Below are 25,135 nucleotides of genomic sequence, written 5' to 3' on the forward strand. Positions count from 1 at the left end.
GGGAGGAGGGAGGAAAAGGTACACCATCTGTTAGCAAAGCGAAATGCTTGCATTGAGAAATAGATTTCACAGTGTGGTCAGCTAAACTGTGTAGAATTTCCAGCAGGCGGATTCTGCTTGTTTTCTACCCAGCATTCTTTAGCAGCAGCAGCACACAGAATACATTCACCCTAGATATTTCCGATGAGCTGATGGCTTTGGAATATTTTCAGCACAGATCAAATTAAAGGTGCCCAGAACTCCATATTCCATCTAATGACTCAAAGAGGAAAAAGGAGATTGAAACTGAATTCCCAAATCCTGTATGTTAATACAATCTCCAAATAAATTCACATTGCCTAAGCTGCATATTCACCACCCCCAAAGGGCGTGTTTACCCCTCACTGCACTACAATTCCCAGCACCCTTAACAAACTACCATTCCAATTGACTCTTTGGGGAGGGGGTGTGTGCTTTAAATGTATGGCGTGTACACAGCCTTAAATACACAATATTTCCCCAACATGTTGGAATAAAGGAAGCAGTCTTATGAAAAGTCAGATCATGGTCTACGTATCTAACTCAGCGCCATCTATGCTGACTGGCAGTATTCAAACAGGGGATTTCTCCAGCCCTACCTGGAAGCGCTTGGCATCAAACCTGGAACTTTTTACATGCAAAGCACATGGTCTACCACATGCTCTTCCCCCAAAGCTGCCTCCTTTCAAAGAAAGGATCACCCATTTTGGAGAAGGCATATTTTTTGTCCCACTTCTGGAAGAAAAATGTCCCTGACTGCTTTGCCTGGGATACAATACAATTCCTTCTGCTCCCCTAAGGCTTAGGGCAAGGTATCTACTACACATGCACACACACAAACCGTTTATTCATGCCCCAGGCCAACTACCCCAGATCAGCCTCTTCAGTCCGGAACACTGTGTGCTAGAACCATACTAGAACCATGCAGCAGATAGCTACAGAATAAATACTGATTGCTTGTCTCCAGGCTTGACCTAATGTCTTTCGGTTTTGACTCTCCAACCGAGGATGAGGAACGCACACGCGTCCCTCAACCCAGCGGGTCCCTAATCCCCCTCTCCAAATCTCTGCTTCACCTAGATGCTTGCAAGCACGCGCGTACTTTCCGGGAAGTAAATCCCACTGAAGCCAGTTAATAGTCATGCATAGATGAAGCGCAATTCCTAAAGCACCCGCTTCTCCACCAACACATCTTTACAGCGCTGTGATCTAGGGGGCTTACTGCCAGGTAAGTCTGCAAAGTGCTGGATCCTTGTCTCACACCTCGCTAGGCAGTTTCTGAACCCCCCCCCCCCCGAGAAACCAGCACACAAAATGGGCAGCCCCACATGGTTGAAGACAGACCAGCGCCACGTGCTCCTCTTCCTTCACTCCGCCACTTCCGCCCGTCACCGCGGGCCTATCGCAGCTCTCGCACTTACCAGCGCTGCCGCCCTATTAGCTGCGGCCCTTCGACCCGCCTCCGAATTAGGCGCGGTTTCTGATTGGGTGGGGCGGGCCTTTCTGCTATTGGCTCCCCCCCGCCTACTCCGAAAAAGCCCGAGGAGTGGCTCCTCACCTCGGCGAGGGGGCGGGCGGTGGGCTCCGCGACCGCCGATTGGCTAAGGCAGCGCCGCGGGGCGGGAGAAAGAGTTAAGCTAGTCCTCGACCTCACTCTTTTCGGTTCGGGCCGAGACTCGAGCGAGGCGCCAGGAGCGAGCGGAGGCTTCTTTCGACGCTCTACACATCCGGACAACCCCGCCGCCATTATGGTGAAGCTCGCCAAGGTGAGCGCCGCGGCCTACATGGCGGGAAGGGAGAGAAAGGCCCACAACATGGAGGCCCCTTTCTTTAGCCCGCGCGGAATTCTGAGGGAGGGGGGAAACGAGGGCGGCGTGACGGCGGCCTGGCGCGCGCGCGGCGGTTTCCAGGCCTCCCGTAGGTTTCACTGAGGGGGAATTAAGCGGGGGAGAAAGGGAATTGGAAGAGGCTGCGGTTTCAAGGCCCCCCCACCAACCAACGGCCTCTCAAAGCGGCGCGCGCGCGCCACGGGAGTAGAACGTCGGGCGGTTTCTAGAGGCCCATCGCCCTTTCTCTTCCAACGGGATCGAGAGGGCGCGCGCGCGCGCCACACGAGGAGTTTCTAGGCGCCCTCCGCTCCGCCTCAGCCGGAATCTTTCGAAGGCGCTCGACGTCCCACGGGCGGGGCGGGGGGGCGCGCATTCGCGGGTCAACCGAGCTTAGCTTAGCGTAGCCTAGCTTGGCGGGCGCGCGAGCGAGCGGTTTCCGAGGGGAGGGAGGGAGGGGGGCGTTGGGAGCGGGCGCCGCGCGCGCTTCGGCGTCGCCGCGCCGCGGCCACGTGATCCCGGCCGTGCGTAGCGGAGCACGTGGGAAGGGGAAGGAAGCCGCTCTCCAGGGGGGTTCCACGTGGTGCAGCGTCGCGGGCATTGCGGCCTTCGCCGCCGCCGCCTGGATCTGGTCCCTCCGGCCACGCGGCTTCGTGGGAAACATCGCTAGTTTAAAGCACACGCTAGCTATCTTTAGGGAAGGAGCCGAGCAACGGGTCAGCCGATGACTGGTGGCGGGGAAAGCGGAGCTGGGACTGCGCCTGGCGCCCACGAGGCTCCCCGGGGGAAGCAGCCACTGAGGGGGTTTTCCGCCGGCCCTCGTACCTCAGGCAGGCTCGGAGGGCTCCTCACGGGAATCCTGAGGCCAGCCGACCAATTTGGAGCCCCGTCTCGTAGGGATATTGGGTATCTCTATGCAGAACCAGATTGATCCTCCGCCAGGCGCAAAAACACGTCCTCCCTCGAGGGAGGCTGCTGTAAAGCGGGCGGGAGCAAATAACATTTTATAATTGCTTAATGACATAGAGAGTGAATCCCACACGCCGTCTGAAGTGCTTGTACGTGATGCTTCAGTGGGGGGGGGGAATTTGCTCCTGTAGCACAGTGAGCTTGCATATGGTTGGGCAGAATGTGTCTGTATTAATGGAGTATAGTTCAGAGGCCTGCTGATGTTCGTAATATAACTAAGCACATGGCGCTAAGTTGCAGTGAGATCAGTGGGACTTAACTGCCATGTGCTAGTTATCAGTGAGATCAGTGGGGCTTTGCATTGCCTGCCTGTGGTTGGATTGTGGCAGTAGTAGTAAGAGGGAAGCAAGGCTGGAATGTTTAATGTTAATTAGTTAAGCATTCCCATTCAGATGGGAAGATCTCCTGTATGAAAAAGAGGAAGGTGTAAGGTATGGGTGTTTAAGTAATTGCGCTTCACTGCGAACTATTAAAAGGAGTAGCACACTTTTCAGTAAGTAAGGAGACTTATAAGTGTATCCTGATAGCAGCAATTTTGAGCATTGGGGAAAACAGGCTTCTAACTCTTACTCTGTCTCCCACCAGAACGTTAAAAGCCAGCCTAAACAGAAGAAAATGGCTCCTCCTCCAAAGGATGTGGACGACAGTGAAGAGGAGGAATCATCAGAAGAGGAAGAGAGCAGTGAGGAAGAGGTAAGAATTTGGCAGCCAGTCAGTGTAACCTTAAATCTAATTTCTTAAGGTGCTTAAGGTGGCTGGGGAAACCGTGCCAGATGGCCAGGGTATAAATAATATATATTTTATATATTATATTATTATTACTAGGGTCAAAGTAGCTCATTAGCTGAAAAATCAAGTTTTGGGGGGAGAAAAAAAGATTGCATGAAAATGGCACTCTTAGGGGCGGAGGTCAAGGTCTTAAGTTAATTTCTCTTCCTAAGTCCCATCTATACATGTTACCTCATAGTAGTCCTTAGTGATAACTTCTAAGGAGATTAACTGTGTTAATTTGTGGAGCAAACTGGTGGTTAGAGATTGTTGTACCATGCAATCCTATGCATGTTGACTTGGAAACAAACCTTGCTGTGTTCAGATGGGCTTGCTCCCAGATAAGGGAGCATGAATCTTAACAATATTCTCAGTTTTGCATCCATCTTAGATTGCATGGTGCCTTGTTGACTGGAATATTTCTCTTCCTGCAGATGGTCCCCCAGAAGAAAGCAGTTACCCCAGCAAAAGCAGCAGCCGTAGCTACACCCAACAAAAAAGCAGCAACTCCTGGTAAGAAGATAGTGGCTACCCCAGCCAAAAAAGCTGCAGCTACCCCAGCAAAGAAAGCCGCTACTCCACTGAAGAAGACACCGGTTCCTGCCAAAGGAGCAAAAAACGGGAAGAACGCCAAGAAAGAAGAGAGTGAAGAGGAGGAAGATGAGGAGGAGGATAGCGAGGAGGATGAAGGTGAATTTGGTGGGGTAAATTACTTTAGTAAACTGAAATTGCTATTGCCAGATTCAGAAAAGTTTCTGGCTTTTACAGCAAAGCAGCAAATTATTGAAAACAAGCAAAAATACACGAGAACAGCATGCTATTTCTTGCATTATACATATACATATAACGTGTGTGTACTAGGTTTTGTAGTACAAGATGGTCACCATTTGGAGTCAGTGGTGCCGTACATGAACCATATGATTCATTTCAATCCTTTAGGTAGTTATGTCTTAAATCATGGTTTCTGGTTCTCATCATACAGTTAGAGGTTCAGTAGGCCTTCATAAATGTTCCAGTATTGATCTTTCAACAACTGCTGATAAATTGCTTCATGCAGATGAATCTGAGGAGGAGCCTGCAGTGCCAGTAAGGAAAGCCGTGCAGGCAGCAGGAAAAAAGCCTGTAGCTGCTGTAGCTGCTATATCAGCCAAACAAGAGTCTGAGGATGATGAAGACGACGAAGATGAGGAGGAGGATGACGGTAAGGCTCTTTCATTTATGAGAAGCACTTGTAGGGATTATTCTGAGTCATCCAGTTTCAGAATAAATAGTTGAGTTGGAAAAAGCAGAATAGGTCGAGATAACTTGCTGCCTTGTTTGAGTCTAGATACCAGCACAGATGATGATTATTGGGACTTAATACTGATCTTGTGATGTCTCTACTATGAACTGATGTGTTGGATGTATAAACAGTGCCCATAGTGGGGGCATACTAATCCTGATTCCCAGCTGAATCAGGACACAATAAACTTTAATCTGGACACACTGGCACATCAAAATGGAGGCCCAGGTAGTATTGCGCAGGCTTGACTCACGTTCCAAACCGTGGTTTGCACAGTTCTTGCTTTTTGAGTTGTCTGATTCTGTGACGTTGCACAGTGGCATCACTGAGGCTCGTGACTCTCATGTTCATAAGCATAGTTTTGTAGTAACCAGCATAATTTTTTTAAGGAGTCTAAAGTGAGCAAGAGGAGTTGTTCTTGGCTATGCACTGTGAGTGTTACCTAAAAGAGCTCCCTGTGGTTCTAGAATCTGAAGATGAGCCCATGGAGATCACCCCAGCAAAAGGGAAAAAAGCTGTGCTGGCAAAAACTGCACCAGTAAAAGTCACACCTGCTAAAGCCGCCAAAGAAGATTCTGAGGATGAGGAAGATGATGACGAGGAGGAGGAGGACGATGACGAAGAGGACGATGAAGAGGAGGAGGGTGAGTTGGCCATCTCTGAAGTCCCTCAGAGCTCTCAAAACATTGCAGTTGCCTTGCATTCTGCTTTGGTCCTAGAGCTGGAAATGATGAATTCTCGCTGAGCTGATGTGGTATCAATCACATATGAACACATTCTGAAGATAGTCAAGTCCTGATCCAGCTGCCCCCTTCTGGTGTGCTCCGTGCATCCCCTGGGATCTTTCTGACACCTCCTCTGCTTCTCTTCCCACTACAGAGAACGTGCAAGAAATGTCTGGAAAAAGAAAGAAGGAAATGGCCAAGCAGAAAGGCGCCCCAGATGCCAAGAAAAAGAAAACGGAAGGTGAGAAATCCACCCTTCAAAAAGCATGGTAACCTATCCCATCTCAGGGATCCCATAGTGGCCTTTTTCCAAGCATTCTTTTACTTATTAGCACGCTGCCTGTTAAAATGGACATCTGTGAGGCTTTAAAAGGGTGCTATGGAGCATGAGAATTAGAGGAAAAGAGACTAGAAGAGGTGGGTAAAAGAAGGATAAGGGCTAGTTCTTTTGGCGCGTGTTAGGAGAGTGTAAGGTCCTTGTTGCGCTGCTCCAGTGAGTGTGCAGTATACTCTTAATGTAGCATAGTTACCAGTGGAAATGACAGCTAATGTTGGGAGATTCCCAGGCTTGGTGCCCTAAGACTTTTGCGCAGGTGGCTCCAGCCCTTACTGTTGTCATTTCTAGAAGTGTTTGCATAACTCATGTAATCTTCCATTAACTTTTTAGAAGCTGCCTTCTCCATCTTCATGGGCAACCTGAATGGAAACAAAGACTTTGAGGAACTGAAAGTTGCCGTCAAGGATTTCTTTGCCAAAAAGGATCTTGAAGTGCAAGAAGTCAGAATTGGAAACTCAAAGTAAGAACTAAGTTTACTTGTGTATATTACGAAATCTTAAGAAGTCTTTAAAAGTAAAAACTTCACTTTAAAACTTCTTTCTGTTGTGGCAAGGAGGAAGTGAATGCTGCTTCGGTCTAGGGATGAAGAGCATATTTTGTTGGACAGCAACTCCTAACATCTCTGGCCATGCTGGTTGGGGCCAGTGGGAGTTAGGAGGCCTGACAGTAACTGGAGGGGGACACATGTTCTCCATCCCTGAATTAGACACTCGTTCAAAAAGTAGTATTTGTTCCGGAGATAAGGAGACTGCTGCATCTTACAGTGGTTCTTCCAGGAGAAGAGTGGGTAGCAGAAGGATAATACTTTAACTGCTGTAAAACATGTTAACTTTTAAAGCTCTGCAAGCAGTCATCACCTAAAATGTGACAAAGTTTCTGTGTCCCCTTGCAAATACTACACATGTTCAGCCTAGTGTATCCATTGGGTAGATTTGCTAGTTTTTAGATACCACATTAAGGCTGCTGTTTACTTTGGTTACCTTGTGGATATTTGGGTTGAAGACTGAAAATAAACCTTCTGTTCTGCAGGAGGTTTGGCTATGTGGATTTCTCATCGGAAGCTGATGTGGATAAGGCACTTAAGCTAAATGGAAAGAAATTATTGGGCTTGGAAATAAAACTGGAAAAAGCAAAGACCAGGGAGTGCATCCAAGAGAACAAGAAAGGTAAGCTCTCTTTTTAGTACAAGCTTGGTATTCTTGGACCCTCTTATTGTTGCTCATGGACGAAGGACTTTAAAGCAGCCTTTGCCTGCACATGTTCCTGCGGCTCTCCTGAGAAGTTTCCAAATAGATGCCACAGAGTGTGAGTGTTCAAAGTATTTTTCTCTGGATCTATAACCTCTTGTGGTGTTTGCTTTTTAGAGAGAGATGCAAGGACCATCTTTGTGAAGAACCTTTCTTACAGTATAACCCAAGAAGACCTGCAAGAAGTCTTTGACAATGCCCTGGAAGTCAGGCTGGTGTCCAAGGATGGAAATAGCAAAGGGTATGTAGCTCCATTAGCACGAGGTTGTGGGCTGCATTATTGGGGACCCTGCCAGTCAGCAGCAGAATTCCCCAGTTACTCTGCATATGCTTTTCTATCCAGGAAATCCTAAAAGTTCTGACCCTCCTTCTACCCAAAATGATTTCAGATTTGTTGTACTACAACAGGGCTGTATCTGTCTGTAGGAGTTTTTTCACTCCCCTGCAAGGTTCATTGTAATGAACGTACCTTTGGGATGGTGTTTAATATCATTGCTAGCTATTTTGTTCTAGAGAATTATCTCCCCAAGACATTCAGAACAAACTTGCCGTTTTTGTGTTCTCCCCATCCCTCAGGATTGCCTACATTGAGTTTAAATCAGAGGCAGACGCAGAGAAAGCTATGGAGGAAAAGCAAGGGATGGAGATTGAGGGCCGCGCCATCATGCTTGACTACACTGGTGAGAAGAGCCAGCAGGATGGCAGAAAATTCAGTAAAGGAGGACAGCCAGGTAATCTGCTTTGGTGCATTCAGGTCGTATCTGGTGTTGGAATTGGCTTGGCATGACAAAGCACTGAAAGGTGACTGCAGAGAAGCTGCGGTCATTACAGTGACATACAGTGGTACCTCAGGTTAAGAACTTCATTTGATCCGGAGGTCTGTTCTTAATCTGAAGCACCACTTTAGCTAACGGGGGCAGCCGCTGCACTGCCAGAGTACTATTTCTGGGTTAGCGGAGTCTGTAACCTGAAGCGTATGTAACCCGAGGTACCACTGTACTCCCAATTCTCAAAAGGAATCTTGAAAAAAGAGGCTTAGTTGGTTTCTGCTTCCTTCTGATGACCCTTTAGAATTTTGATTGCTGTGGGGCTTCAGCTTACCTTATTGTCAGTGTGGGTGGGTGTTTGTGTTTTCCTTTCTAGAAACATTTCTTTGGCCTTCTGTAGCTGCCAGCGCTTTCTGGACCAAAGTTCCACGAGAACCGTTGCATCTTAGCATGGGGCAACCAGGAAAGCTAACAACAAATACCTGCACCCCATCTGCAACTAGTCTAAGCAAAATATTCTCTTCTTTGACAGTTTGTCAAAGGCAGTTCTGTTTCTTGTTAATAGATGGAGGAGAATGCTAATAATAATAATCAGTGGAAAATATTGGAGTGACCCTAGAATGAAACTTTCTTTTCTGTAGGTGGAGAGTCAAAGACCCTTGTTGTGAACAACCTCTCATATGATGCGACAGAAGAATCTCTCCAGGAAGTCTTTGAGAAAGCGGCAGCAATCAGGATCCCACAGAACAACCAGGGGAGGCCCAAAGGGTATGTAGGAGCAGGCGTGTGGCGACTTGATGATTAAATCCTCTCTCTTGACTAGGCAACCCCTCAGAATATTAAATGTCATTGCCCTAGGATGTTGGACCTCCTTAAGACTTGCCTGGCTGAAGTGTGTCTTTGGACTCAGATAATGATTGGTGCTTGTTTAGCTGGAGGGTGGGTTAGAAGCTAGGCTGCTAAACGAAGGAAATAACATGCATTGTTGGGCTCGCTTTTGCCTCTGGCTGCACCCACCACTGGCTTGGGCTGGAGCTGTTTCCCCACCTACCCCTGTGACTCAGTTTCTTAACTTGACTCTGGCTTCTCTTTCTGCAGGTACGCATTTATAGACTTCCCCACAGCCGAGGATGCGAAAGAAGCAATGAATTCCTTCAACAACACAGAAATTGAAGGCCGGACAATCAGGCTGGAATTCAGCACACCAGGGGGACAAAACAGGAGTTTCAATGCTAGAGGAGGATTTGGACGTAAGTCTTTCTCCGTGCCCTAACTTAAAATCATTTGAGGGTGGGGGTGGTGTTTTAATTAGCCCTTGCTGTATCAACAGGGCTAAAATTTTATGTTTTTTATTTAGAGCAAAGCAAAACATTGTTTGTCAAAGGCTTGTCTGAGGAAACAACAGAAGAAACCTTGAAAGAGTCGTTTGAAGGCTCCGTTACTGCAAGAATAGTCACTGACAGAGATACTGGCTCATCCAAAGGGTAGGTGTAAAGCTGCCTCTGTCCCAGAGTTTTTGACATGATGGCAAGCACAAAAGTCTCGCTGCTGCTGACCTCCCCTTGATCCCACCCTCCACTAGGCCTCTGCTTTGAGCTTCTCTGTGTAAACTCAGGAGCCTTCCTGCCTTCTCAATGAGCTCCTTCCTGCTGATAATCCAGTGGCAGGCTATGGATTCGCACGAGAAGAAGAGTAAAACTGCAGCCCTGACCTTGGGTGCCTTGTCTGCTTCAGATGAGCTACTGTCATTGCTGTGGGACAACACTGCAACTTGCCTGCCTGCAGATTCTTAGCATGCAGTGCAGCCTGCAGTTAAGTTTGTGGATATCTACGTCTAGGACGGGCAAAATCCCCATCTGTGCGGCTTTCACAAGTATAGACTGTTGATGTCAGAAGCTTAGAGGGTAGAGCAGGAGACTTAGTCTCAAGTTTGTAGGTTCAGGCCCCACTTTAGGGGGGAAATATTCCTTCATTTCAGGGCCAGGGCATTTGAGCAGCATTGTTTGTAGCCATGCAGAAACCACACCAGCATTAAGTGCAATATTCATTGTAGTTCAATTGACTTTGAGCATAACCTTAGCTGGCGCTTAAAGGTAAAGGGACCCCTGACCATTAGGTCCAGTCGTGACCGACTCTGGTGTTGCAGCACTCATCTTGCTCTATAGGCCAAGGGAAGCCGGTATTTGTCCACAGACAGCTTCCAGGTCATGTGGCCAGCATGACTAAGATGCTTCTGGCGAACTAGAGCAGCACACAGTACCTATTTATCTGCTTTCAAACTGCTAGGTTGCCAGGAGCTGGGACCAAGCAATGGGGGCTCACCCCGTCGCAGGGATTCGGACCGCCGACCTGATCAGCAAGTCCTAGGCTCTGTGGTTTAACTCACAGCGCCACCCGCGTCCCTATTAGCTGGTGCTTACCTGCATTTAAAAACAAACTAATCTGGCCATCCTCTATAAGTGAGATCTGCCTTTTGTATGTATTTCCTAGACAGCTGAAAGTTAGCTGATATCTGGCTTCTTTCAGGCTAAATACTTCAGGAGTGCAGATCAGCTGTTCTGTTGAAACTTAGTTGAAGTCTAGGGTTGAAAGTCCTGTTTCAGCAGGCATGTTCTGTCAGCAAACTGAGTTTAACATCCCTTGAGTCCCTTTGGCAGGAAGGTGGGCTAGGAAATTAGATGCCTCAGGGGTGTATTGCAAATAACTTGGGACAGTCTGAGCCTGTGCTCTTTCTACCCAGAAGGGCACCTGTTGTCTCTGTGCTTGTATTGCTCCCAGGCAAAATGTTCAAACTGTCCCCTGCTCTTTCCTAGATTTGGCTTTGTGGACTTCAGCTCCCCAGAAGAAGCCAAAGCAGCAAAGGAAGCCATGGAGGATGGAGAGATCGATGGAAACAAAGTGACCCTCGACTTTGCCAAGCCCAAGGGCGATGGGCCACGCGGTGGCGGCGGCTTCGGTCGTGGCGGCAGAGGAGGCCGGGGTGGCAGAGGAGGCTTTGGCGGACGGGGTGGTGGCAGAGGATTTGGAGGTATTTGTGCTGATAATGTTTGTCCTTCCATATTTGAATAATGGCAGTGTGTGAAGAGCTGGGATTTTTTAAATTACTCTTTTCCCCTCCACCCTCTTTATCTTTTTTAGGCAGAGGCGGCGGCTTCAGGGGAGGCAGAGGAGGAGGTGGCGACCACAAACCACAAGGGAAAAAGATAAAATTTGATGACTGAGTGGCTTGTCCCTATATCTGAAAGGACTCTGGGGTTTTTAATTCTGTCACTACCAATATGACAGAGCCTTCTGAGGACATTCCAAGATGCGTTGCAGTCCGTCTTAAGAGCTACTTGGAAAAATTCCTTTCAATGAAGAAACAGCCATCTGACTGCCTGGCCACGCATATGAACTTTTAAAAAGCAACAAGAAATGTGGGAGTTGACCTGTGTCAGTGCATTTGTCCTGAATTTATAACGTTTTACCCCATGTACAAAATTAACTTCCTTATACATTTCTGTAGGGTTTTTCCTTTTTTGTTTTTTTGTTTATTTGCTGTAAAAATGCAAAAATGTTTTATCATTTGTGTCTTGGCACACTGTCTTGGACAGATTAAAGGGCCTAAACAGATTTGTTGTGTGTTTCTCAGCAAAGTTCCAGGGGGAATCCACAAACTAGCCAGGCAAGTGGGGTTTTACGCAAAGCTTTGAAGGATTGCTGGAAACGGGGAGAGAAAGGAGGGGTCCATACTTTTGTGTACCCAACACCTGAAATTGTGCTTTAGCTGCCATCACAGGCAGAGATGCCATCAGTGATTCTTTAGTGCACCTAATTCATTTCTCGAGGCAGGCACATAATTTTATGCTGCGAATTTCTCAGGTGGCAGAGGTGGCAGAAATATTCTCAAAAGTGAGAATTTACTCGCTTTTTTCTCAAGCATGGTGCAACATACAGAAATGGGTGGAAACCAGCTTTAAGCAGGACCAGGTCGGATGTTCTGTTGTAAGTTTGGTTGCTTTGAAGTGAGACATAATTGTGTCGTCTGAACTGAGGTGGGAAAATTCCTGCTATGAATTTCTACCTTGCTCTTTGCCTAACTATATTTCTCAAAAGCCAAAGTGTTTCCCTCTAGTGATGTAGCCATGTGCTAGAGCCTTTCAAGTAGGAGTTTGCTAAGATGGGGCTTATAAATATTGGTTGGCTGCTCCTATTAAAACCTAATACTGTGGGCTTTTTTTTTTTTTTTTTTTTTTTTGTCTCTTGTGAGTGTGAAGAAAGTATAATATGACCTTGGGCTAGTCCCATTTTCCCAGGATTGTTTGGAGCAGGGTGAGCTTCAAGTGCAGCTGCAAAAGGCAGGATAGAAGTCACAGTTAAATAATAAATTGAACTCCATATCCAGTGTGCGTTGAAAGCTTGTGGACTCCTGCACAAACAAAGACCTATTGAGGACTGTGTATTCAGTGATGCTGTGGTTGCCCTGCAAAGTTGAGAATCTATATTCCCAATTTCTTCAGAGTCAAAATAGTAATGGGGCTGGCTGCTTTCTGCAGGTATCTCCTTGGGCTCTTTGCATTAGTAGCAGCTAAAGAAATGTTCTTTAGCCTTTTAGCACATTAAATGCTGCTGCTACTTGGCCTCAATGCAGCAGGCCGTCTCTGCCCTTCGGATGGCCTGATACAAAGCAACAAGGAAGGCTTTAGCATGCAGAAACAAAATGGTTCTTGTGACCATTTTGCATGAGGGGGAACAGGAAGCAGGGAGGAAGTCTGGGCTGCTGCTGGTTTTTCTCCAGAAAGAGAAGGGGCTAATGTCTTTAAAACTTGGAATTCAGAGGGCAAGGGAAGCTTACAGGTGCAAGAAGTGGATTGAAAGAGGGATTGAAAGAGACCAAGTTGAGTCCAAATTAGGAAAGCCCAGAGTATTATGTCTTCCAAGTCCCACCAGACCTGCTTCTTAGCCAGGCTTGCTGAGGCCTGTTGGAGTTGTAATTCAGCAACACCTGGAGCGTCAAAGGTTCCCTGGTCTAAACCAGCTGCTGAATGGCTCTCCAGGGTTTCGGGCAGGATGTTCCCAGCCCTTCCCTGGAGATGCCAGGGATTAAACGTGACCTGCATGCAAAATGCAATGCCTTGCGGGGGGGGGGGGAGCAACTCTACCGCCTCATGAAAAAGAGCAGCTGCCAACCCATTAATAGTATGAATGAGAGTTGTGGAAGCAAATGACCCAACTCCTAGCTCTGATCCACACTGCACGTTGGTGGACGGATGCAAAGAGCGCTGGCAGCGAGACTCAGCCATTTTGGAAGCTGTTAGCAGAGACCCTCTTGAAATGGTAGGAAAGGTGTAGTTCTATGGGCTGAGCACTAGGTGGCAGCAGTGCCCTAAGGAACTGGTTTGCTTGTAGTAGCCCCAGGTAGGCAACCTAAGGCCCGGGGGCCAGATCCAGCCCAATCGCCTTCTAAATCTGGCCTGTGGACGGTCCAGGAAACAGCGTGTTTTTACAGGAGTAGAATGTGCTTTTATTTAAAATGCATCTTTTGGTTATTTGTGGGGCATAGGAATTCGTTCATTTAAATTTTTTTTCAAAATATAGTCCAGCCCACCACACTGTCTGAGGTGGTGGTGGACCGGTCCACGGCTGAAAAAGGTTGCGGGCCCCTGCTCTAAAGCAACAAAAAGGAATTCTGGCTCCAGTGAGAAAAATGAAGTCTTGCATCTCGCAAACCCCACAGACCTGAGAAGCAAGAACTTCCCTGAGTTTGGCAGTCGTTGGATGGAGGTTAGAATTTCCTAATATTTGTGCTTCTTTAAATATCTACACACGTGTCCGCTGCAATTCTATCCCTTTGACCACAGAGATCTAGCTCGCCCACTTTCCCTCCTGATGATTTGCTGTGGTTATTTATTGTTGTTGTTAATTATTGCATCCTGCCTTATACAGAGCACAGGGCGGCTAACGAACACGCCGTTGAAAATCAGATCAGATCCTAAACATTTAAGCAATCAAGAGATAGAGTTCTATAAATACTGGGAAGTGTCATGTTCTCTGACCTGAATATATCACATTGAGAGGAACATTTAGGAATAAATTTATGATGGTAAGAGTAATTTGGCAGCGGAACAGACAACCTCAGAAGGTGTGGACTCCCCTTCATTGAGTTTTCTAAACAGGTTGGATGGCCACCTGCCAGGGATTCTTTACCTGCGATTCCCGCATTGTAGGGGGCTACTCTATTCCGAACTTAAAAATGGAAAGTGTAATGCTGGTGGTCAACAAAAGAGGTTTAAAGACTGTCTCAAGGCAAATCTAAAAAAATGTAGTATAAACACCGACAATTGGGAAACTGGACTGTGAGCGCTCCAGTTGGAGAACAGCCTTTGCCAAAGGAGTTATGGGTTTTGAAGACATTCGAACTCAGAACGCAAGGGAGAAACGTGCTAAGAGGAAGGCACGCTTGGCAAACCCTCACTGGGATCAACTCCCATCCGGAAACCTATGTTCTCACTGTGGAAGGACGTGTGGATCCAGAATTAGCCTCCACAGTCACTCACAGATTCATTGTTAAAACTGTGTTTATGGAAGACAATCTTACTCAGCTACAAGTGATCGCCAAAGAGATATCCTACAAGGAGCTCATGGTTCTTCCCCACCCACCTTCTCTCCATGCCATCTTCACAACAACTGGGCAAGGCAGGTTAAGCTGAAAGGCTGTGACTGGCCCAGTATCACCCAAGGAGCTTCTAGGCTGAACAACTGCAAAATTATTCAAGGCAGAGCTCAAAATGCAGTCACCGTTTGAGGGATTGCTTCGAGGTAGGTTTGTGTACGCAAGCCCTCGAACTTTCAGGTGGTTCAATATTTATTCCTGGATGGAGGTCAAATTCCAGTTGATTAACGTATTCTTGGCACGTATCTGGGAAAACTTTGACACCTACATCGCTGCTGGTGGCCACGCGGCTTTTTCAAATCCAGCAAGCGATTCCTGCAGCACCTCGTTCACCGGTCAGCCTAGGACTGTTGGGTTACAGCCAGGCGTGTCCAACTGGTAGATCACAGGGCGTTCCTGGTAGATCCTAGTCGATCTGGGGCCCTTCAGTAATCTCCTTACAAAAAAGCCAAACACCCCCCCCCCCAAACTTTGGCTTCCTAAAAAAAGCTCCACAACTTTGGATAGATCACTGCTAGTCTTTTTACGACAATGGGTAGATCACTGGCAGTTTTTTTTTATACTGTGAGTGGATTGCAGTCTATTGGGAGTTGGTGAGGAGATTTCACCCCTCCCATATCCAAGAATCTGCTGATGTTCTCTGCTGATTCTCCAGAGAGGAGGGGGCTGTTTCTGCTCTCTACTTATTCTACTCCAGCACCACATCAAAGAGTCAGTCAGTGTGTCGGAGAGAGAGAGAGAGAGAGAGAGAGAGAGAGAGAGAGACTGAGTGTTAGAGAGAGATTGTGTGTTTAGATACGGTTGCTGCTAAGAGCAGCTGCAGACACTCAGTGCAGTGCAGCATTCATTTATGCTTAGACCTATTTAGCTCTGTATATAGTTGTATTATAATTGTAGATAGAATAAAGAAGATATTCTACAGAGCTGCTCTCCGAGTTGTTTATATACTCTGCTAGACTCTGCTGTACTCTGCTGTGCAACGACTGTCTTCTTGTGGGAGTGAATTCGGTGCTCACAACTCGCAAGCTGTGAGTCCACAGCACTTTGACCTGTTCCTGTGCAGAAGGTGGTCTCTGGAAGTGCTACCCAGCTCGCCTAGCCCAGTTGGGGCTGAAGTGGATGAGTCCAATTAGTGGCACTGGCTCAAGGGCAATGCTGACAGCCCTCCCAGCAGATGTCAAGGCAATAAACAACTATTTTACTTTTAAAAGACAACTGAAGGCGGCCCTGTTTAGGGAAGTTTTTAATGTCTGGTGCTGTATTGTTTTTAATATTCGGTTGGAAGTTGCCCAGTGGCTGGAGAAACCCAGCCAGATGGACGGGGTATAAATAATAAATTATTATTATAATAGGGACGCGGGTGGCGCTGTGGGTTAAACCACAGAGCCTAGGACTTGCCGATCAGAAGGTCGGCGGTTCGAATCCCCACTATGGGGTGAGCTCCCGTTGCTCAGTCCCTGCTCCTGCCAACCTAGCAGTTCAAAAGCAAGTAGATAAATAGGTACCACTCTGGCGGGAAGGTAAACGGCGTTTCCGTGCGCTGCTCTGGTTCGCCAGAAGTGGCTTAGTCATGCTGGCCACATGACCCGGAAGCTGTACACCGGCTCCCTTGGCCAGTAAAGCGAGATGAGCGCCGCAACCCCAGAGTCGGTCACGACTGGACCTAATGGTCAGGGGTCCCTTTACCTTTATTATTATTATATAATTTTTATAGTCCAGCCCCCTGCAATGCAGGAATGGCCATCCCATCTCAGCTTAAAAACCTCTAAGGAAGGAGAGTCCACCACCTCCCAAGGGACACCGTTCCACTGTCAGACAGCTCTGTCTGTCAGAAAGCCCTTATGTTCAGTGGGAATCTCCTTTCTCGAAATCCGAATTCATTGGTTTGGTCAGTTCCTGCCCTTTGGAGCAGCAGAAAACAAGCTTGCTCCCTGCCTTCATCTTCCACCTGAAGTTATTTGATCAGCATCATCAACAGGTCATGAGCCCGGAACAGGTGTAGTCAGTTACCTTACCTTACCTGCCCTGCCCTTCTTCAGTTGCCCTTCTTCCCTGTTTGGTTTCTACTCTTATCAGTTTCATGTAGTGTCAAGCAAGACTGTTAAGAGGCTGTAAAGTTGCCAGGCCTGACTCAGCTCAGTGGTAGAGAATCTCTTTTGCATGCAGAAGAGACCCATTCTGAAGTCTTTGAAGGCTACGCCCAGTCAGGGCAGACAAGATCAGGGTGGTCCAATCCTGTTTTGGAGGCCCTCGGCAGCATTCAAGAAAAAACATCCTTTTAAAATCAAGTTTTGAAAAATCGAGTTTAAAAACAGCCTTTTAAAATCAAGTTTTGTGTCCTGCGTTTAACAAGCATACATCTGTTTGTGCCTTAAAGGTAAAGGTAAAGGGACCCCTGACCATTAGGTCCAGTCGTGGACGACTCTGAGGTTGCGGCGCTCGTCTCACTTTATTGGCCGAGGGAGCCGGCGTACAGCTTCCAGGTCATGTGGCCAGCAGGACTAAGCCGCTTCTGGCAAACCAGAGCAGTGCACGGAAACACCGTTTACCTTCCCGCCGGAGCGGTACCTATTTATCTACTTGCACTTTGACGTGCTTTTGAACTGCTAGGTTGGCAGGAGCAGGGACCGAGCAACGGGAGCTCACCCCGTCGTGGGGATTCGAACCCCCAAACTTCTGATCGGCAAGTCCTAGGCTCTGTGGTTTAACCCACAGCGCCACTCGTGTCCCCAGTTTGTGCCTTAGTTTAATAATTAAATCTCTTAAATGTGTATATCACCATATACAAGTGTGACTGGAAAGTTTGGTGAATGACCACAGAAATAGGACAGGGAGAAATATTCAAACATACATACCTTACAGGCCTTCAAGGTGGGGCCCCTTTGATACAATGCACTGTTGACAACGTTCATAGAACTGTTGGAAACTTCTTAAGTCCTCTTTTTGTACTGCTTTCAGTTCCCTCGTCACAGCAGCTTGGACATGTGAAATGTTGGAAAATCTGTGCCCTTTCAGTGCAGATTTCCGTTTTGGAAAAAGAAAAAAATCCTATTGGAACAGATCAGGTGAATATGGAGGGCGGGACAACTTGGTCACCTCAGTAACGATTCCACGCAGAATATGCAATTCTTCCGCCATCGTTCTGATGGACAAACGCCGATCCACAAACTCACGGACTCTGTTGACATTTGCCACCATTCTGCTTGTCGACGGTCTGCCAGACCCAGGGTCATCTTCAATGGTCTGCTGCCCTTCACGGAAATGTTTAAACCATTCACACACTGTCTTTCGAGTTACATTTTGTGGGTTTCCGACGCCAATTGTATGTTCGAATATTTCTCGCTGTCCTGTTTCTGTGACCATTCACCAAACTTTCTGGTCACACCTTGTATTTAATTAAATATACTGTGTATGCAGCAAAGTGAAAGGCTTTTGGGAACTGATTTATAATGAGCTTTAAAAAAAAATTCAAATACACTTTTCCAAAAAAAGCCCGAAGCTTTCCTGCTAGGAATGACTGGCAAAGAAATTAGAAAAGAAGATAAAAATCTGTTTTTATACGCCACAACGGCCGCAAGAATTATGTTAGCACAAAACTGGAAAATGGAGGTAATACCTACTATAAGTGATTGGCAGGTCAAGATGATAAACTATGCTGAGTTAGCTAGAATAACAGGAAGATTAAGGGATATACAAACTGAATACATCATTATACACCAGGTGAAAATGTTCCTCTTTAACCAGGCCTTTGGCTGATTGACATCCAATGCCCTTTGTGTTGCGGAACAAGGAATTATTGGGTTGTTTTTATTTTGATTATATATTTTTTGTTTTTTATGTTGTGGTTTTGTGTTGTGAACCACGCTGAGATCTAGTATACAATTTTAGTTAATAATAATAATAATAATAATAATAATAGAATTGCCAAGTTAGAAGTAACTCCAAAGTTCCTCTAGCCCAACTCCTTGCAATGCAGGAATCACAAATAAATACTCCCTGACAGGTGGCCACAAAATCTCTGCTTAAAACCTGCAAGAAGGGGGAGTCCAGCACTTTCCGAAGGGGGTCCGTTCCACAGTCAAACAGCTCTTACCGTCAGAAAGTTCTGGCAGATCATAATTATATAGACTCTCTCACACTGATGCACTAGTTTTCTACTTGCGGGGAAGGACAGGGGTGTGGGTGGGTGTCCATTTACTTGATACTGGGGGAGCATTCAACTAGGTCTACTGACTGACTGACTGCAGTCCTAAGTGCTGTGTGTGGTTTTATTTGCCTCATCCTGCTACATGCGTCTTATGAGATCCAATGGGTTTTCTTGTTACACGAACACAGAATTGTGATGTAAAACCTGCAGGGAACTTTTGGGTATGAATAAACAACCCCCCTTTCCAAACACCCAGCAGAATCATGCTTGCTTTGCATTTCCACGCCGGCGCTCCCACATTTGCAACCAATCTCCTTTCTTCTTTTTAGCACAAACCTTTATTTAGAAACCCCCAAAATATCCATAAATCTTATGGCAATCATATGTACAACTCCACTATGTCGAAGCAACACACAGAGAGAGAGAGAGATCTGCAAGCATCCACACTGTTTCTGAGTGTGCAACGGAACCTGCTATAAATAATAGACATTCAGAGACACTGCAGACACATATAAATTATAGCACGTGTGTCTTCTCATAAATAGAGATCGCAGAAGGATTTCCACCGCAGGCGATGGTCGTCAGGCGCAGCCCGGGATGAGATACCGTGCCAGCCGTTCCCACTGGAAGTGAAACTGAGCAGGAATAAAAAAATCAGTTGCTTCTTGGAGGGAGGGGCAGGTGTCCCTTCTCCCCTCCCCCTTGGGAAAAAAATAATCATCATAAATTAAAAGTTTCACAGTAATAAACGTCACTCAAAAGTCTGACCGGAGTCTTTGCCGTTGGAACGACCCACAGCACAAGAAGCCATTTCCTGGAGCCGGCTCTGTCGTTGGGGAGCGTGAACAACTTGTCTATGCAACTGCTACACTAAGGAAAGAGGGAAACATCATGCAGTTGGCTATGGAGAACAGCCAATGAGCAATGCTCATCTCACCCCAGCGGTACCAGATGTTTTGTTCCTGGCTGTGGCATCGCTCAACACTAAGTCCCCAATCACGCTGCGGGCCGGTTGGCACATGTTCAAGCTCCTCTTTGAAACATTCTGCCTTCCACCTGTTCAAGCAACTGGCCACATCCTAAATTCTTCTCCCATCAACAGGAAGGGATGTGGGTCAGAACTGCCCCATGCCTCTCCCAACTCATGCAAGCCCCCTTTGCAACGCAGCAAATTGCGCCCAAAGGATCTCTTCGCACTCCTTCCAAATAAAACAAAGATTCCTGAATTTCAGCAACATTGGAGGGGCACTTTTAATTAAAATCAAGTGAAATTGGATGATGCTGTGAAGATGTCTTAAGGTCCAGCTTGCCAAATGTATATTATTTACTTATTGGATAAGGACATGCTTAAAACGAAGACAGCCCACTCTGCCACAGCAGGAACAAAATATCTGGTACAGCTGGGGTGAGATGGGACAGGACGAGAGAGGAGGCATCTTTTGCCCAATTTACCACTTGTAGGGGACCAAGCAAGATGAGGTGGTCGCCCAACACCAGGGCCGGGAGGAAGCGGCTGCCTCAGGCGGTACAAGTGCGAGAGGCGGCCCTCTGCCGGCGAGGGAGCTGTTCTGGCGCATGGCATTGCCACTCGTCTTTTCTGTCCCCGGGGGAGAAGCCAAGTGGCAACAGTTTGAGCAGCGCTGGGGCTCCCACTGATTTCGGCAAGAACCAGGGTGCGGCGGTGGCAGCAGAAGTGGTGGGATGCAAAAGGGAGTAGGGCAGGAGCTGCCAATTCCCATTTCGCCTCAGGTGGCAAAACAGGGCGGGCCTCCCCTGCCTGACATCAAGGGGAGTGAAGTAGGTGAGAGTCAATTACAGCAAAATCCGAGGTAGCGTTTAATTGGAGATTGTATTTTCAACAGCAAGAAGTTGGCTGATTAGGGCCGAGTCAATACTGGGCGAGAAATGGCAACGGATAAGTTACAATTGGCAGGCAATCAAAAACACCTCATGGCTTTTCCCTTATCTAAATAATCTTCCTTTGTTGAATTTTGGAGTTCCTTATAATTTGTCAGAAGCGTTTGTCCCCTGCCTATCGTTGGATCAATCTTATTTTATTAGATTCTGCCTGTTCTTTTTAAAGTATGGACTTAAATAAAATATGGAATTGGGATAGGGCTAAAGGGTGGGTGCGTGGCCAGGGGCTGGAACAGCGTACAAACGTACCTGTATGTGCAAAACTTGCCTGGTTTCACACCAGGGCGTTGGGAGGTTTCTCACCTCGTAACTTCTATGAAAGAGGCACATAGTGCCCGGTGTACGTTCTGCCCAATAATAGAGCTGGCTCAAGGTCCTGGGATCGGCTGCTGCCCAGACAGGTCACAAGGATAAAAAGGCATCTGGAACACACTGACAGATCCCTGTTTTACAGGGAAAACTCTAGGTAACAAATGCATTCATCTTCAACCATAACTTATCTTTTAAAAGTTAAGTATACCCCCATGTGATACAGCCAGCCGGGGGGGGGGGGGACTTGCTTCCCCCCCCAACTGGAAGACAATTGTTGGATGAGTTTTCTTCCTTTCAACTTTGGATGCGTTTCTTGTTTTAAGTTACCACACAGAGAGAAAAAACACACACAAAAATCCCTCTCCCCTCATGGTGACACTTTTTTTTCCCCTTAAAAAAAACCAAAACTGGCCTCGGTTTATAGATGGTGTCGTTTCGATTGGTGTTTTGGACTACAATTTCTGTCAGCCGCAGCCAGTGCCGCTGGGAGTTTTAGCGCCAACACATCAGGGCACCAGGTTGGCAAAGATGGCAGTCGAGGGTTATACAGCTTAGAGAGGGCTGGTCTTTCCCTCATAAAGGAATTTCTGTGAGAAAGACGCACAGGCACTTCTGCAGCCAGCCATGCCCGAAGGAGATGCACGCTGGCCTGTTAGCAACATCACCTCCCACCCCAAGCAGAGCAATTTCCAAACTGTTCTTTCTCTGAAATTCCGCGCAACAAACAGCAAGGAAGGGAGAGGAAGAGCTTAAACTTCAAGTGTCGTTTCAAAAACTCGTTCCGCTCTCTTTTGAACGGTCCGCTCTTTCGCACATACACAAACGCACACACAGAGTTGTGTCTTAGCTTCGGGACCAGCCCTCAGCTGAAAAGTATGCCACAAAACAAACAGCAACAACAGGGGCATCTCTGCTGTACTTTGGTCTGGTCACCACAGAGAACCTTCCGGTATCTCCGCAAAAAAGCTGGTAGAAGAACCTCCAGGGCAGCCCATCTTTGTCAAACTCTCTTTCGCAGCATCCAAAAAAAACCACAAACCACCAAAAGGGGAATAAAATACCCCCCAAAATCAACATTTCAGAGCTTCGTCCCCCTTCAAACACCCCTTTCCCAAAAATATATGGTTCCTCCTTCAACACCATTGGAAAAGACAGCGCTGGGTGTTGGCTCACGGCTCTGAGCAACAAATGTCTTCCCCTTAAGCGTTTCCCCCTCAGACAGAGATAGCAGGGAGAGCTAAAGGATCTGGAGCTTTCTGGAGCACGTCAAGTTACTGTGGACCAGATCCCACATGGCCAGCAGCTCTGAGGGGAGGAGTTTATGGACCACCAGCATGCTCTGGTAGAAGCAAGGCTCCTTGTTCATCTTGCTGTTCTTGTTTTTCACGATGCCAAACGTCTTGAAGCCGGCGTGGGCCACGGGCGTCACCTTGAGGACCTCCAAGCACATGCCCAAGAAGACGTCATCGATGGGGTAGAGCTCCAGGCTCTCCGAGACTCTGTGGAGCTTCTTCGCCAGGGTGCCATCCATGACGAAACCACCACCGCCTGCATAAGGCGGGTAGGTGTTCTTGTTGTACAAGGCGTTGGGGATGTAGTACTTGTTCTCCTTCTTGCGAATGGGCCGGGCCTTGAAGAGGACATCCCCCACGAACAGGTTGTCCGCCTTCTGGTCCTGCAGGAACTCCAGGATGTTGCTGGGGCTGACGTAGACGTCGTCGTCGCCCTTGAAGATGTACCGCACGTGGTCACAGTAGATGCTGAACCATTTGAGGAAGTGGACTTCCTTGAGGGTGAGGTTGAAGAAGCTGTCCAGGAAGTCCCACTGCAAGATGTCCCCGTAGATGCGGTCCTCGTAGTCGAGGAGCTTCTGGTAATTGGCCCGCTCCTCTTCCTTGGAGGCCACGCCCAGGAGGAAGAGGGTTCGCACCTTCCTGTCCTCCATCTCTCTCTCCTGGCCCCACGTCCTGCGGATGGCCTCTCGCCGGTCGTGCTGGGTGATGATGGACTTCACCACGATCAGCAGGTGGATGTCTCCGCGGCACTTCTCCGCGTGGTTGATCAGCATGGGGAAATAGCGGCAGTGGCGGTACAGCATGAACTGCCGGAAGTTGGGCTCCAGACCTTTGAACCAGTCCTCCTTGCTGAAGTTCTGGTTGGCAGAGCAGTTGACGGAGGTGACGTCCCAAGACCGCACCGCCTTCTCCGTCGCTTCTGCGGCCTTGAGAGCCGGGCCCTGCTTCTTCCAGAAGTCGCTGGCGACGGGGAGCACGCCGTCCCGCTTCTGAGCTTTCACAGACTCCTGGGCCGCGAGTTCTTTTTGCGGCTGGCCCTGGAGCAACTGGCTGGGTGCCATTCCTCGCTGCAAGACCGTCACCGTCACCACCAGCAGGAAGGAGAGGAAGACGCTTCTGTAGAGGGTTTTCTTCCTACGGCAAAAACAAAGCAAGGGGTCAAAGCTGGGGGCAACACAATAATAATAATAATTTATTATTTATACCCCGCCCATCTGGCTGGGTTTCCCCAGTCACTCTGGGTGGCCCCCAACAGAATATTAAAAACACCAAACATTAAAAACTTCCCCAAACAGGGCTGCCTTTAGATGTCTTCTAAAAGTCAGATAGTTGTTAATTTCCTTGACATCTGATGGGAGGGCATTCCACAGGGTGGGTGCCACCACCAAGAAGGCCCTCTGCCTGGCTCCCTGTAACCTCACTTCTCGCAGGGAGGGAACCACCAGAGGGCACTTGGCACTAACAATACTAACACTCTAGTCATCTTCTTGGAGAAAGGATATGATTAGATGATGATGATGATGATGATGATGATGATGATGATGATGATAAATTATTATTTATACCACGCCCATCTGGCTGGGCTTCCCCAGCCACTCTGGGTGGCTTCCCAAAAAATATTAAAATACTGTAACTGACTGCTGAATACATATAGATGGCAAACTTTGGCTATTCTCTACATAGCGTTGGTGTCAGATTTGTTCTGTTCTTTTTAACAATCTCACAGGTACATCCATTTGAATGACAGCTTTCAAAAACGGGGGGGGGGGGGAGAGCAAGTTAAAAACTTTACTCAGAAAAGATATTAATGGAGATTAGATAGCCCAGACAGGTTTCCAAAAACTATCGCTTGTTTAGTGTTGCATCAAAATTATCCTATTTGTTCCTTAACTTATAACTATGGTTTTATCTGCTCTTATAAGAGTTTCCGCAACTCTGTACTGCTGATCTTTATTCTGTGACCTCCTGATGAGTGCTTTGATTTAATCCTACCCTAAATCTCTTTGTGAAGTTGCTTACGGCTGGGAAGCAGGCTATAAAAATCCTTGAAATAAGAACATGGTGATGTCGTATCGGTCTAATTATTTACGAGCCCTGCTCACACTGATGTACATTGATATCCTTCTCCAGGTGTTCTGGGCAGACATGTGCGGGCTACATTAAGTAGGAAGGGATGTGCCGGCCCTACTGTTGGGCAAAGTGAGGAGTTTGCTTCAGGCAGCAGGTGCTGAGAGCAGACACAGCACCCACCCACTCCTGGCTGCTTCTCCCAAGCCAATCCCTTCAACTAGAAGACAAGAGTTCTGTTTGCCACCTTCCTCATCCTGGACCTCCTAAACCAGGGGTCTGCAACCTGCGGCTCCGGAGCCGCATGTGGCTCTTTTACACCTTTGCCATGGCTCCGGGGCGGATACTAGTGAGGCAAGGAGGCGCATTGTGCGCCCCGACACTCCCCACTGTGGCGGGCGCTGTACTGGCTGTGACGTCGCATGGGGGGGTGCGTGCGTTAGTCACGCACCGTCCCGACGTCACCTTCCCGCCCGCTGTCAGATCGCGGCTCCAGAGATATATGTGTTTTAAATGTTGCAATGGTTTTGCGGCTCCCAGTTTTTTTTCCCTTCGGAAACGGGTCCAAGTGGCTCTTTTTGTCTTAAAGGTTGCAGACCCCTGTCCTAAACTAACCTGCTGCCCCAAGTATAGGACTTTTATTTTATCTCTTCTGAATCTTCCAACATTCAGCTTCAGGGAATGTGCCTGAGTTCTAGGCGTTATGAGAGAGGGAGGAAAGCTTTTCTCATAAACTTCTGTCATGTCATTTCTCACTTACCTTTTCTCTAAACCAAACTTGAGTCTCCAGATTTTATTTTTTCTGC

At 47.6% G+C, this 25,135-nt stretch overlaps 2 protein-coding genes and 1 long non-coding RNA gene across 6 annotated transcripts in view; 2 read left to right on the plus strand and 1 right to left on the minus strand.

The window, feature by feature from the left end:
- The window catches only part of LOC310707503, a 211,864-nt gene that overhangs the window by 33,149 nt on the left and 153,580 nt on the right, over positions 1-25,135 (plus strand). The gene's annotated exons all lie outside the window — the stretch shown is intronic.
- On the plus strand, positions 1,546-11,551 carry NCL (nucleolin). The gene is made up of 15 exons (XM_083504158.1): positions 1,546-1,784; positions 3,399-3,506; positions 4,016-4,271; positions 4,639-4,782; positions 5,331-5,507; positions 5,743-5,829; positions 6,256-6,385; positions 6,955-7,091; positions 7,290-7,413; positions 7,749-7,903; positions 8,581-8,707; positions 9,038-9,189; positions 9,297-9,423; positions 10,753-10,967; positions 11,078-11,551. The coding sequence occupies exons 1-15, from the start codon at positions 1,767-1,769 to the stop codon at positions 11,158-11,160; spliced, it is 2,040 nt and encodes a 679-aa protein (XP_083360284.1). The 5' UTR covers positions 1,546-1,766; the 3' UTR covers positions 11,161-11,551.
- B3GNT7 (UDP-GlcNAc:betaGal beta-1,3-N-acetylglucosaminyltransferase 7) overlaps positions 19,054-25,135 on the minus strand; it is a 28,682-nt gene continuing 22,600 nt past the window's right edge. Inside the window, exons 2-3 of one of the 4 annotated variants that reach the window (XR_014526441.1) lie at positions 20,959-23,396; positions 19,054-19,603 (exon numbers count right to left, since the gene is read on the minus strand). Coding sequence is in view for 1 of the 4 variants with exons in the window: in XM_083504465.1 (XP_083360591.1) it covers positions 22,205-23,396 (1,192 nt within the window). In the remaining 3 variants the exon portion in view is untranslated. Of the gene's footprint in view, positions 23,397-25,135 lie in introns of all 4 variants that reach the window. The other 3 variants (XR_014526442.1, XR_014526443.1, XM_083504465.1) reach the window with 3 other exon arrangements.

This window comes from Podarcis liolepis (assembly GCF_965112155.1).
Source record: "Podarcis liolepis genome assembly, chromosome: 5".
In the NCBI taxonomy this organism is placed as follows: Eukaryota; Metazoa; Chordata; class Lepidosauria; order Squamata; family Lacertidae; genus Podarcis; species Podarcis liolepis.